Source organism: Cetorhinus maximus, unplaced genomic scaffold, assembly GCF_964194155.1.
Source record: "Cetorhinus maximus unplaced genomic scaffold, sCetMax3.hap1.1 HAP1_SCAFFOLD_1177, whole genome shotgun sequence".
NCBI classification, from domain to species: domain Eukaryota; kingdom Metazoa; phylum Chordata; class Chondrichthyes; order Lamniformes; family Cetorhinidae; genus Cetorhinus; species Cetorhinus maximus.
This window is the reverse complement of record NW_027597119.1, coordinates 20,001-34,824: the sequence shown is the minus strand read 5'-3', so window position 1 is coordinate 34,824 and position 14,824 is coordinate 20,001. Positions and strand designations below refer to the sequence as shown.

At 53.6% G+C, this 14,824-nt stretch overlaps 1 protein-coding gene across 1 annotated transcript in view; it reads right to left on the bottom strand.

Annotated features, from left to right (window-relative positions):
- Window positions 1–3,104: 3,104 nt before the first annotated feature.
- LOC144675822 (atypical kinase COQ8A, mitochondrial-like) overlaps window positions 3,105–14,824 on the bottom strand; it is a 28,648-nt gene continuing 16,928 nt past the window's right edge. Inside the window, exons 9-13 of the mRNA XM_078536393.1 lie at window positions 13,917–14,058; window positions 12,047–12,154; window positions 10,596–10,661; window positions 4,996–5,082; window positions 3,105–3,965 (exon numbers count right to left, since the gene is read on the bottom strand). Coding sequence (XP_078392519.1) covers window positions 3,663–3,965; window positions 4,996–5,082; window positions 10,596–10,661; window positions 12,047–12,154; window positions 13,917–14,058 — 706 coding nt within the window. The 3' untranslated portion in view covers window positions 3,105–3,662. The remainder of the gene's footprint in view (window positions 3,966–4,995; window positions 5,083–10,595; window positions 10,662–12,046; window positions 12,155–13,916; window positions 14,059–14,824) is intronic.

The window sequence follows — 14,824 nt, the reverse complement described above, 5'->3', positions numbered from 1 at the left end:
TCATCACGAAGACGTTGTGACTCAAGAGCTTGACGCAGTCTACGACGGACAGGTTGCCGCCATTTTGAGCGGTCAGTCGCGAGCCCGTCCCGGACAGTAACGTCAACGCTGCCACCTTCGAAGGAGAGTTCCAACGGGTCTGGAGCCTTTTCTTCACCCTCCCTCCCCCGGTGCGTTGGCCATTTGAGAGTTGAGAAAACAGGGCCTGTCCCGGGGAGACGGGTTTTCCACCATCTGGACACAGTGTCCGGCCCGCCGGAGTTGGTTTTCGCGGGAGTTTTGCCGGAACGCTCGGTGTGGCTGGCTTCGAGAAGGTCACTCACGTCCGTTCGACCGGCCTCCCTCTGAATCCAGAGGGTGCGGCGGAGATGCTGACGGAATCTCATCATACGCTGTCCGGGTCTCACTGTCGTACAGGGGGTGCGGCGACAACAACTGCTCCGTGCGCAGCAGTCTCCCCCTTAACCTTCTCTGCCCTAAGGAGAATGACTCCAGCTTCCCCAGGTTCCCCGCGCAGCTGAAGACGCTCGTCCCTGTTCCCATGCTAATGCTAATATATCTCCTCTGCACCCTCTCCAAAACTGTCAGCATTTTCTTAAAAGTGCGGCGCCCGGAATTGGACACAGCGCTCGAGTTGGGATCTAATCAGCGTTTTCACAAAGTATTAGCACTAACTTGAAGCTTAACAACCCCCCTACCCCTCCGCCGATTTAATCCTGAGGAGAATGCGGAAGTCCCTGTCGCTGGTATAGTTACAAGTGATAAATTGGTTCTTTGGAGGGAGTGGGGTCTGGTGGGGTGTTGGGAGGGTGGGGCAGAGTGGGCGGTGGGCAGGAGAGGGGTTTGGCTGTGGCACTCGCCACAGGTCGGCCCGCACTTTGCTTGCCTTGCTGGCCTTTCCTGCCGTCCACCCTGAGGGAGATGCCAAGGGGAAGCCGCCCCCGGGCTTTCGGGAAGCCTCACATTCCTCGCGGTTGGTGAGTTCACGAGTGGGAGTGTGCCGATGTCGAGTTTAGAGAGGGTCCACGGAGAACAGTGCAGAGGGAGGGAACCCACCTGGGGCTTGGGCGCCCAACAGCACAGCAGATGCTCAGTGGCCCACATTCCAGCAAGATGGTTCCAGCACAGGGCATATTGGTGACAGGAACCAGACCTTTCCCAATGGACCCAAACCCCTTCCCATTCACTCCCATTCTACACCATCCCAATGGACCGAAACCCCTTCCCATTCTACACAATCCCAATGGACCCAAACCCCTTCCCATTCACTCCCATTCTACACAATCCCAATGGACCCAAACCCCTTCCCATTTACTCCCATTCTACACAATCCTAATGGACCCAAACCCCTTCCCATTCTCTCCCATTCTACACAATCCCAATGGACCCAAACCCCTTCCCATTCACTCCCATTCTACACAATCCCAATGGACCCAAACCCCTTCCCATTCACTCCCATTCTACACAATCCCAATGGACCCAAACCCCTTACTATTCTACACCATCCCAATGAACCCAAACCCCTTCCCATTCACTCCCATTCCACACCATCCCAATGGACCTAAACCCCTTCCCATTCACTCCCATTCTACACCATCCCAATGACGGAAACCCCTTCCCATTCACTCCCATTCTACACCATCCCAATGGACCCAAACCCCTTCCCATTCACTCCCATTCACTTCCATTCTACACCATCCCAATGGACCCAAACCCCTTCCCATTCACTCCCATTCTACCCCATCCCAATGGACCCAAACCCCTTCCCATTCACTCCCATTCACTTCCATTCTACACCATCCCAAAGGACCCAAACCCCTTCCCGATCACTCCCACTCTATACAATCCCAATGGACCCAAACCCCTTCCCATTCACGCCCATTGTACACCATCCCAATGGACCCAAACCCCTTCCCATTCACTCCCATTCTACACCATCCCAATGGACGCAAGCAACTTCTCATTTACTCCCATTCACTCCCATTCTACACCATCCCAAAGGACCCAAACCCCTTCCCATTCACTCCCATTCTACACCATCCCAATGGGCCCTAACCCCTTTCCATTCACTCCCATTCTACACAATCCCAATGGATCAACCCCCTTCACATTCACTCCCATTGTACACAATCCCAATGGACCCAAACCCCTTCCCATTCACTCCCATTCTACACCATCCCAATGGACCTAAACCCCTTCCCATTCACTCCCATTCTACACCATCCCAATGTACCTAAACCCCTTCCCGTTCACTCCCATTCTACACCATCCCAATGGACCCAAACCCTTTCCCATACACTCCCATTCTACACCATCCCAATGGACCCAAACCCCTTCCCATTTACTCCCATTCTACACCATCCCAAAGGACCCAAACCCCTTCCCATTCACTCCCATAGTACACCATCCCAATGGACCCAAACCCCTTCCCATTCACTCCCATAGTACACCATCCCAATGGACCCAAACCCCTTCCCATTCACTCCCATTCTACACCATCCCAATGGACCCAAACCCCTTCTCATTTACTCCCATTCACTCCCATTCTACACCATCCCAAAGGACTCAAAATCCTTCCCATTCACTCCCATTCTACACAATCCCAATGGGCCCAAACCCCTTTCCATTCACTCCCAACCTACACAATCCCAATGGATCAAACCCCTTCACATTCACTCCCATTGTAAACAATCCCAATGGACCCAAACCCCTTCCCATTCACTCCCATTGTACACAATCCCAATGGACCCAAACCCCTTTCCATTCACTCCCAATGTACACAATCCCAATGGACCCAACCCCCTTTCCATTCACTCCCAATGTACACAATCCCAATGGACCCAACCCCCTTTCCATTCACTCCCATTGTACACCATCCCAATGGACCCAAACCCCTTCCCATTCACTCTCATTCTACACCATCCAAATGGACACAAACCCCTTCTCATTTACTCCCATTGACTCCCATTCTACACTATCCCAAAGGACCCAAACCCCTTCCCATTCACTCCCATTCTACACCATCCCAATGGGCCCAAACCCCTTTCCATTCACTCCCATTCTACACAATCCCAATGGATCAACCCCCTTCACATTCACTCCCATTGTACACAATCCCAATGGACCCAAACCCCTTCCCATTCACTCCCATTCTACACCATCCCAATGGACCCAAACCCCTTCCCATTCACTCCCATTCTACACCATCCCAATGGACCTAAACCCCTTCCCATTCACTCCCATTCTACACCATCCCAATGAACCCAAATCCCCTCACATTGCTTGTTGAATGAAAAGGGAACAGCTTCACGAAATTAAAGTGTGCGACGTTAGAGTATGGCCTGTCACCATGGTTGGTATGTGCTGTTCCGCTTCCCCACACAAGCTCCCCTCCCAGGCAGCAGCTGCAGCCGAATGGAGGCCGGGGCCATTAGAATTGATTTAAAAGGGGTCAAGTATTCCGAACGCCGTCTCTGGCCAACCCTTGGCTGGGTGGAACGCTGGACGTGACCCGACTGAGTTCCCTTCAGTCGTCACACATCTGTGGCCATGGGTGCGATTGAGGTGGGATGGGGGAAGGGGTGGGGGGGGGGCAGTGGAGGGGCGAGAGTTACGGGCATTAGGAAAAGGGAGGCTCAGCGAGCCACACTTTTGACCCCAGTTTAACCTTTGACCTCTATCCTACCCGCCCGCGCCCCGTGCCAGTATTGCCCGTAGACCTCCTCGAACATAGGTTTGCAGGCAATGCGGGCCTTCAGCTTGGAGCAGACCAGGAAGGTGCCCGCCATCTTGCGGTGGAGTGAGTACGTCTCCTCGGGGGGCGGGGTCAGGCGGTGCTGGAGCATGATGGGAATGATGCCATGGATGCGCTGAGTCGTGGTCTGGGAGCCAAAGTCGAAAGGTTCAGCGGAGGAGAAGGCTTCACCCAGGATCATCACGGCGTCGACATGAGCGTCCTTCATCACCTGCCGACAGAAGGTCACCGGGGTCAGGGGTCAGGGTGGCAAATTAATACCGGGCTCCGATTGGTCCGCTCCCCCTCTGCTCTGTGCTCCTTGCTGCCCAACCCAGCAATCCCATCTCAGGAAATGACGGCTTCTCACTTACCCAAAGCTGCCCAATCCGGGTCCGGACCGGACTCCGGGCTGCCCGGTCCGGGTCCGGACCGGACTCCGGGCTGCCCGGTCCGGGTTTCCATCTGACTCCTCATCTGATTTGCGTCCCTCTCCCGGTAATGCGGGCGGGTCAGGGGGCCGCACTCCGGCCACGGGGGAGGGGGAGGGGCCGCGCTCCGGCCACGGGGGAGGGGGAGGGGCCGCGCTCCGGCCATGGGGGAGGGGGAGGGGCCGCGCTCCGGCCATGGGGGAGGGGGAGGGGCCGCGCTCCGGCCACGGGGGAGGGGGAGGGGCCGCGCTCCGGCCACGGGGGAGGGGGAGGGGCCGCGTTCCGGCCACGGGGGAGGGGGAGGGGCCGCGTTCCGGCCACGGGGGAGGGGGAGGGGCCGCGCTCCGGCCACGGGGGAGGGGGAGGGGCCGCACTCCGGCCACGGGGGAGGGGCCGCGCTCCAGCCACGGGGGAGGGGGAGGGGCCGCGCTCCGGCCACGGGGGAGGGGCCTCACTCTGGCTACGGGGGAGGGGGAGGGGCCGCACTCCGGCCACGGGGGAGGGGCCGCGCTCCGGCCACGGGGGAGGGGGAGGGGCCTCACTCTGGCTACGGGGGAGGGGGAGGGGCCGCACTCCGGGGAGGGGGTGGGGCTGGGGGTGGGGGAGGGGCCGCGCTCCGGCCACAGGGGAGGGGGAGGGGCCGCACTCTGGCTACGGGGGAGGGGGAGGGGCCGCACTCCGGGGAGGGGGTGGGGCTGGGGGTGGGGGAGGGGCTGCACTCCGGGGACGGGCCGGGTGCTGACACTGGATTTGGCCCAGGACTGGGTCCCGTTGACTGTAATTTGCAGCTCCGGGTATAACCGGGGGCACTGAGCAGTTCAGAGGCTTTACCTTCGTCTCATAGCCGGTCAGGAACTTCAGCTCAATGGACTTGTTCAGCACGGCCTCCCGATCCCGGTCAGCGGCTGATCGGATAACCTGGGAAAGGGCAAGGAATCTCCGTTAGTGACCATTCACACTGACTCCCAGACTGTCCCCATCAAACACTCCCAGGACAGGTACAGCACGGGGTTAGATACAGAGTAAAGCTCCCTCTACACTGTCCCCATCAAACACTCCCGGGACAGGTACAGCACGGGGTTAGATACAGAGTAAAGCTCCCTCTACACTGTCCCCATCAAACACTCCCGGGACAGGTACAGCACGGGGTGAGATACAGAGCCTGTGGTATCCAATGTCACTGCAAATATTAAGGGTGTCAGTATATCTCTCCAGGGGCTGAATGGCCTCTCCCTGTTCCTATCGAACCGGCTCGATGGGCTGAATGGCCTCCCCCCGTTCCTGTGGAGCAGGTTCTCTAGCTCTATTGCCCCATGTCCCATGGAGCCTGGTTTGAAAGCTCACAACAGCCTCCAGGCCAGGGGGAACCTTCATCCCATCATTCGGGGCTACTCTCAGGCTCTGAGCTCCAAGGGGAAGAGCTTTCTTCTGGTTACGCCCTAGTGTCTAAGAATCTCACCTCATGATCAAACAAGTTTGGAAAAAAATCTGAGCAAAATATTAAAAAAAGACACAAACGTTTTTGATGCTTTTGAAATCAGAGTCTGGGGTCCGCGGTCACGTAAAGAGAAGTGGATTCCGCACAACTATTGGTCTCCTTGTTTAAGGGAGGATGTAAATGCGTTGGAAGCAGTTCAGAGAAGGTTTACTGGACTAATACCAGGAATGGGCGGGATGTCTTAAGAGGAAAGGTTGGACAGGTTAGGCTTGTATCCACTGGAGTTTAGAAGAGTAAGAGGCCACTTAGTTGAAACATTTAAGATCCTGAGGGGTCTTGACAGGGTGGATGTGGAGAGGATGTTTCCTCTTGTGGGAGAATCTAGAACTAGGGGGGTCACTGTTTAAAAATAAGGGGTCGCTCATTGAAGACGGAGATGAGGAGAAATTTTTTTCTCTCAGAGGGTCATGAGTCTTTGGAACTCTCTCCCTCAAAAGGCGGTGGGAGCAGAGTCTTTGAATATTTTTAAGGCAGAGGTAGGTAGATTCTTGATTAACAAGGGGGTGAAAGGTTAGCGGGGGTCGGCAGGAATGTGGGGTCGAGGTTACATATGGATCAGCCTCGATCTTATTGAATGGCGGAGCAGGCTCGAGGGGCCGAGTGGCCTCACTCCTGCCCCTAATTCCTATGTAACTGTAACCCTAACCGTTCACTCGATCGACAGGGGCCCAGTCTGACAAACAGACTCTGTTTCGCCACTGTTGGAAAACTGGTCCCTCCCTTCCTGTTCGTCCCAGCCCCTATTCAGCTCACCCCACCAATATATCCTTCCGCTCCTCTTGTGCTTATCCAGCTTCCCCCTTAAACGCATCAATCCTATTCACCTCAACAACTCCCCGTGAGGGCGAGTTCCACCAGATTCTGGGTAAAGAAACATCTCCTGAATTCACAATTGGATTTTTTTTTTTCCCCAATTTACTCTTTCGTGGGGTGTGTGTGGGCATCGCTGGCCAGGCCCAGCGTTTGTTGCCCATCCCTAATTGCCCTGGAACTGAGCGTCTCACTAGGGCCATTTCAGGGGGGCAGTTAAGAGTCAACCCCATTTGCTGTGGGGTCTGGAGTCACGTGTAGGCCCAGACCAGGGTAATGAGGGCAGATTTCCTTCCCTAAAGGGGGACATTCGTGAACCAGATGGGGTTTTTACAACAATCGATGATGGTCGCCATGGTCACCATGACTGAGACTCGCTTTATAATTCCAGATTTATTAGTTGAATTTAAATTCCACCGGCTTCCCATGTCCATGGAGAGATAAAGCCGAAAGAGAAACACGTTAAATTATTGGTTCCAGTGGGCTTTTCGGCCGACAATCATCCAATCAGGTAACAAGGAGTCTGCCCATTCGCCAATGGGTCAGCGGGAAGGCGGGACTTCTGGGAGGATTGACATGCCTGGCGACCAATGGGGTGAGTGTGCGGGTTGGGGTGGGGGAGGGGCATGTCCCAGGCCCCCACAGCATGAACCTGGCCCTCTGGCCTGCTTGTCCAGCGCCACTGTCACTGCGCCACCATCTCCCCTTATTTATTAGAGGCTATCTGATCTTGATGGTCTCAGGCCTCTGGCCTTGTCCACGAGTGGAAAGCGCCATCTCCACGTCTACCCTATCAAACCCCTTCATAGTGTTAAAGATCTCGATCAGGTCAGGGCTTAGTCATTCTACTAGAGACAAGAGGCCCAGCCTGTTCAATCTTTCCTGACCGTTCTAACCTCTCAGTTCTGGTATCGTCTTTGTGAATCTTTTTTTTTAAAAGAAGATCTTCTCCAAGTGCCTCTATATTCTCTTGTGCAACATGGAGCGCAGAATGGTGCACCGGATCTCCAAGTGTGGCCCCTTCCCTCCAGACTCGGGCCTCTCCGTACCTTTTTGTTCCGGTGTTACCGACTTGCCAACTCTGGCTGGGGCGCACGCACTCCTGGAGCTTTCACCAGCTGGCCTCCAACTGCCCCACCCCCGCAGTCACCCCATTGGCCGCCAGGCATGCCAATCGTCCCAAAGCCCCGCCTTCCCGCTGGCCCATTGGTGGACGAGCAGACTCTCTGTTGCCTGATTGGATGATTGTCAGTCCAGGAGCCCACTGGAACATATGACCAATCACTTAAACATGTCTTTCTTTCGTTCGTAGCCCTCCGTCCTCCCCAACAGCGGCCTGGAGGCTAATCTTCGATTCCTGGAGGCTCCAGGGCAATCCTGGAGGCGTTGGCATCCAGAAGCCTGCGGCCTTGGCTCAGGTGAGACATGAGCGCTGGAATCAGTTTCCCCTTATTTACCGCTTCACGATTACCCGGTCTGGCCTACATGTGACTCCAGACCCACAGCAATGCAATTGACTCTTAAATGCCCTCTGAACTTAGGGCAATTCGGGATGGGTAATAAATGCCTCGATTAAATCTCCCTCTTAACCTTCTCTGAGGAGGCAGAACAATCCCGGCTTACTCCAGTCTCTCCGCATTAACTGAAGTCCCTCATCCCTGGTCCCGTTCTGGTCAATCTCCCTCTCCCAGGCCTTGACATCCTTCCCAAAGTGCGGTGCCCGGAATTGAACCCAATACGCCAGCAGCTGAGGCCTAACCAGTGGTTTAGGAAAGTTCAGCATAACCTTCTGTTGCTGTCCCTCTATTAATAAAGCCCAGGGTCCGATTTGGCTTTTTCCTCAACAGATTGTTTCATATATTAGTTCGTGGGATGTGGGCGTCGCTGGCTAGGCCAGCATTTATTACCCATCCCTAATTGCCCTTGTTCAGGGGGGGCATTTAAGAGTCAACCACATCGCTGTGGGGTCTGGAGTCACATGTGGGCCAGACCAGGTAAGGACGGCAGATTTCCTTCCCTAAGTGAACCAGATGGGTTTTTACAACAATCGACAATGGTTTCCATGCCCCCCACAGCATTAACCCAGCCCTCTGGGCTGCTTGTCCAGCGCCATTGTCACTGCGGTCATTGTCATACTTTTAATTCCAGATTTTTATTGAATTTAAATTTCACCACCTGCCCCATGGTGGGATTCGAACCCGGGTCCCCGGGGCATTACCCTGGATTACTAGTCCAGCAACAATACCACTGCGCCATCGCCTCCCCGACTCTCTCTCTCTCAACTTATCCTGCTGCCTTCAAACATTTTGTGTGCATACATCCCTTAGGTCTCTCCCTGTTCCTGCAAAATGGAACTGTTCAATCTAGAGTGCCTCTCCTCCTTCAGAGGGAGGTCTCGAGGCCCACACCGGGTAGCATGGCTGCCTCTGGGCCACAAGTCCCGGGTTCGAGTCCCACCCCAGGTCTCGGTGGCTGCAGCAGGTGGGCCAAACAGGTCAACAAGGTCACCGACCTGCAAACCCCTTCCAGCACACACGCCAATGGCGGGGCGGTGAGAGCGGGGGGAGATTCCCGGGCCTCTGCCATCCGCAAACCCGTAGCTCCGTGAAAGGGAAAGGGAATGTTGCCACAGCCACTCGGACGCCCTGTAACGCAGCCCCCGTCTCCTCAGCCTTCCCACCAAAACCTCCCGTCAAACTTTATCAGTCCCTGTCCACCTAACGCCCCCTCCATTAACAGAGTCTTACACTTGGCAGTGCAGAGCTGGGCTATTGGTGGAAGGAGAGGCGTGCTGTTGTAGCTGCCCGTCTTGCACCCATCAGGACAAATGCAAGGACGTCAACATTTCAATGGAAGCAACAACTTAAGGCCATAAGATGTAGGAGCAGAAGGAGGCCATTCGGCCCATCAAGTCTGCTCTTCAGTGAGATCATGGCTGATCTGATAATCCTCAACTCCACTTTCCTGCCTTTTCCCCATAACCCTTGATTCCCTTACTGATTAAAAATCTGTCTATCTCAGCCTTGAATATACTTAAGGACCCAGCATCTACAGCCCTCTGCGGTAAAGGATTCCACAGATTCACTACCCTCTGAGAGAAGAAATTCCTCCTCATCTCTGTTTAAATTGGTGACCCCTTACTCTGAGATTATGCCCTCTGGTCCTAGACTGTCCCACAAGGGAAAACAACCTCTCAGCATCTACCCTGTCAAGCCCCCTAAGAATCTTATATGTTTCAATAAGGTCTCCTCTCATTCTTCTAAACTCCAATGAGTACAGGCCCAACCTACTCAACCTCTCCTCATAAGAAAATCCCTCCATCCCCGGGATCAACCTAGTAAACCTTCTCTGGACTGCCTCCAATGCCAGTATATCTCCTTAGGTAAGGGGACCAAAACTGTTCACAGTATCCTAGATGTGGTCTAACTGGTGCCTTGTGTAATTTGAGCAAGACTTCCCTAATTTTCTACTCCGTTCCCTTTGCAATTTATACTGCATGAGGAGAGGGTGCTGATTGGTTGGCAAGTTGACCCTGATTAGTCCAAGCGTTGCCATGGAGAACTCACCAGGGAACTATTCCCCTCCCCATGCTTTGTCTATTCAAAAAGGGCGCGATGCCTGGACATGTTCCTTTTGTCTGCAGAGGACAGGTCTCTGTGCATGAATATACGTGGCTTCTAGCAAGCATAAGTGAGCCACATCGTGAATCCGACTGATCATCTTAAATTGTTTGTTAGTGTCATTCTCAGCGCACTCGGGATTGTTCGCTAAGTGCTGTCCAATCGCCAGAATCACCTCTAACATTAGACATCATGGGCGGGATTTTCTGGTCCCGGCCCTGGTGGGAATTTTCGTGGGTGGGATGGGAAAATTTGGAGAGCCTCTGGCTTCTAAACGGCTCTGGAAATTTTCCTGCCCTGCCCGTGACAATGCCCGCCGGTGTCAGGGCCAGCAAATCCCGCCCTATACGTGAGGCCACATTAACTGTAAAGCACTGGGGGATGGTTCAATGGTCATGAAAGGAGCTGTAGAAATGCGAGGGGTGTTTTTTTTTGAAGTCCGTACTACCTTCCTTGTTGTTTGCCACATTTTGAGTCTCATGACAAACAGAGACCCTTTTTACCTCAATATACTCATCTGTAAATGCCTTATCAAATTCCCGCGTTGCTCCGAAGTCCAGCAGGGATACCTTGGGAGAAAAGACACAGGGTTCACAATCTGATCGAAATGGCGCTGGATATAGTACACCACCACCCCCCACACCAACCCCACTCCCCACCCTCCAACCCCACCCTCTCATGTGACAAAGCAGCAAGGGCAGGGAGCAGGGGGAGACAACACATAGACATCCAGACAGCCTCGTAACTCCCTCCCTCCCAGATCACCTCTTCACTCTTCCCCGTCACTAACCCCGATCACTCCTTAAGACAGGACAACTAAACCTATTCGCTGGAGATTGTGCCTGATCGTGACTCCCTCTTTAATAGGGGTCCCTGATGGGGAGACTCCCTCTTTAAAAGGGGTCCCCGATGGGGAGACCCCCTCTTTAAAAGGAGTCCCCGATGGGGAGACTCCCTCTTTAAAAGGGGTCTCTGATGGGGAGATTCCCTCTTTAAAAAGGGTCCCTGATGGGGAGACTCCCTCTTTAAAAGGGGTCCCCGATGGGGAGACTCCCTCTTTAAAAGTGGTCCCCAATGGGGAGACTCCCTCTTTAATAGGGGTCTCTGATGGGGAGACTCCCTCTTTAAAAGGGGTCTCTGATGGGGAGACTCCCTCTTTAAAAGGGGTCTCTGATGGGGAGACTCCCTCTTTAAAAGGGGTCTCTGATGGGGAGACTCCCTCTTTAAAAGGGGTCCCTGATGGGGAGACTTCCTCTTTAAAAGGGGTCCCTGATGGGGAGACTTCCTCTTTAAAAGGGGTCCCTGATGGGGAGACTTCCTCTTTAAAAGGGGTCCCTGATGGGGAGACTTCCTCTTTAAAAGGGGTCCCGCTGTGGGTTAATGCCCTTGGAAGTGCACTTCATGCCGCCTGGGGAACATATGAAATTTAAACCCCTCTTCCCAATAACTCCCACATGCCTAGGTTGCTGGTGCTGGCAGATTCCAAGATGCGACTCATCCACTAACAAACATTTGCCAAATTCCAGCAGATAAAAAGAATTTTAAGTGTCGGAAACGAGTAAAACCCAGCCCCTAGGCCCAAGGGCCTAGAGCAGGCCTCTGTCGAGTCACTGATTGAACGCTAACACTCCCCCAAATCCCCAACCCAGGGTCAAGGGCCTGGAGCAGGCCTCTGGGCCTGGAGTATGAACACTAACACACTCCCCCAAATCACCCAGGGTCAAGGGCCTAGAACAGGCCTCTGGGCCTGGAGTATGAACACTAACAGTCCCCCAAATCCCCAGCCCAGGGTCAAGGGCCTAGAGCAGGCCTCTGGGCCTGGAGTATGAACACTAACACACTCCCCCAAATCCCCAACCCAGGGTCAAGGGCCTGGAGCAGGCCTCTGGGCCTGGAGTATAATGGCTAACATTCTTCACACCCCCCACCACCTCCTCCTTCAGATGGCACATACCTTCCTAGTTTGTGGATCATAGAAGAAGTTGGACCAGTTGGGGTCGGTCTGCATGTACCTGAATTCGAAGAGTTCCCGCAGACACAGCCTCAAGATATTGGCACAGATCTGTGCGGAGAGGGAGAACAGAGATAGGTAAGGAAGCTAGTGTGAGGAAGACATAAAGAGTCTTTGCCTTTGAACTGAGTGGCTCGGCCATTTCAGGGGGCATTTTAAGAGTCGACCACATCGCTTTGGGGTCTGGAGTCACATGTAGGCCCGGACCGGGTAAGGACGGCAGATTTCCTTCCCTAACGGGGACATTAGTGAACCAGATGGGTTTTTACAACAACCAATGATAGTTTCATGGTCACCATCACTGAGACTAACTTATATTCCAGATTTATTAGTTGAACTTAAATTCCACCAGCTACCGTGGTGGGATTTGAACCCATGTCCCCCAGAGAATTAGCTTGGGGCCTCTGGGTTACTCGTCCAGTGATGTTACCACTACCCCACCTGTTCCCCTATGCAAAGGGACATAGATAGGTTAAGCGAATGGGCAAAAAATGAGTAGATGGAGCATAATGTGGGAAGATGTGAGGTTGTCCACTTTGGCAGGAAGAATAGAGAAGCAGGATATTATTTAAATGGAGAGGGATCTGGGTGTCCTTGTACATGAATGATGAAAAGTTAGCACGCAGGTACAGCCAGTGATTAGGAAGGCAAATGGGATGTTGTAATTTATTGCAAAGGGGAATGGAATATAAAAGTGGGGAAGTCTTGCTACAGCTGTACAGGGCATTGGTGAGACCACACCTGGAGTACAGTGCGCAGTTTTGGTCTCCTTACTTAAGGAGGGATATACTCGCATTGGAGGCAGTTCAGAGAAGGATCACTCGGCTGATTCCTGGGATGAAGGGATTGTCTTATGGGGAAAGGTTGGACAGGTTGAGCCTATACTCATTGGCGTTTAGAAGATTGAGATTCTGAGGGGGGTTTGACAGGGTGGATGCTGAGAGGATGTTTTCCCCCTCGTGGGGGAGTCTAGAACGAGGGGGGTGCACAGTTTCAAAATAAGGGGTCTCCCATTTAAGACGGAGAGGAGGAGGAATTTCCTCTCTCAGAGGGTGGTCAGTCTGTGGAATTCTCTCCCCCAGAGAGCAGTGGAGGCCGGATCATTGAATATATTCAAGGCTGAGGTAGACAGATGTTTTTTTGATCGACAAGAGAGTTTAGGGTTTAAAGGGACAGGCAGGAAAGTGGAGTTAAGGCCGCAATCAGATCAGCTGTGATCTTATGGAATGGCGGAACAGGCTCGAGAGTCCAGAATAAGGTGGACAGAGCCTTCAAATTCGAGCCAGGCTGTTCAGGGAGAAGCACTTCCTCACACCAAGGCGAGTGGAAATCCAGAACTCTCTCCCCCCGGCAAAAAGCTGTTGAGGCTGAGGGGAGAATTTTTTTTTCAGGCTGCGAGTGGTTGTGATCTGGAAGGCGCTGCCTGAAAGGGCGGCGGAAGCAGATTCAATAGGAACTTTCCAGAAGGACAATTGGATGAATACCTGAAGGGGAAAAGTTTGCAGGGCTATGGGGGAAAGAGCGGGGGAGAGTGGGACTAACTGGGTCGCTCTTTCAAAGGGCCAGCACAGACACGATGGAATGAATGGCCTCCTTCTGTTCTGCGTCATTGTATAACTCTACTCCATGATTCATTGTCGGGTATTGAGGCCCATGGAATCAAGGTGGGTTAAGGTACAGATCAGCCAAGGCCTAATTGAATGGTAGAATGGTGAGCGACACTGAATGGTGGAACAGATTCGAGGGGCCGAATGGCCTCCGCCTGCTCCTGCATTCCTATCCGACTGCGCTCCCAAATGGGATCTTCCTTTACCTCATTCCTGGTCTCTTGATCCAGTCCCTCGGCCTTATCCAAAGGGAAGCCAGGGACCAGCTCGGTGGTGAGGACCTGCTCGCTGCTGAGCTCCTCGATGACAGACGGGACATTGAAGAAAGGCTCGTCCACCAACAGCTCCCTGCGAGAGAGGACATCAGTCAGATCAGAGGCAACTCCCTCCGGGCTGGGGGGGTGTCGAGCGAGGGATGGCGGGGGCCTCTTTGCCCCAGTTGGCAGTGTGGGACAGAACGCTCTGAGGTTGCCAAGGGGACGGCCGACATCAGCTTACTCAGGCCAACCTCCCAGGTCCGCCATTCGAGGCAGGACGCGCAGGCTTCACACGGTGAACTCACCAACTCAACACTGGCTGCAGGTTACCCCAGTCCCCGAGAACAGAGTGTAAATACTGCAGCTCCCACACACACACAGACAGATAGAGACACACACACTCTTACACACACACAGATACACACACACACTCTTACACACACACACACACACACACAGAGACACACACATCTTTACACACACACACACAGAGACACACACACACAGATACACACACAGATACACACACACACACAGATACACACACACTCACACACACACACACAGACACACACACACAGATACACACACACACTCTTACACACACACACACAGATACACACACACTCACACACACACACACACACACAGACACACACACACAGATACACACACACAGATACACACACACATAGAGACACACACACTCTTACACACACACACTCTTACACACACACACTCTTACACACACACACAACTCAACACTGACTGCAGGTTACCCCAGTCCCCGAGAACAGAGTGTAAATACTGCAGCTCCCACACACACATAGAGACACACACACAGATAGAGACACACA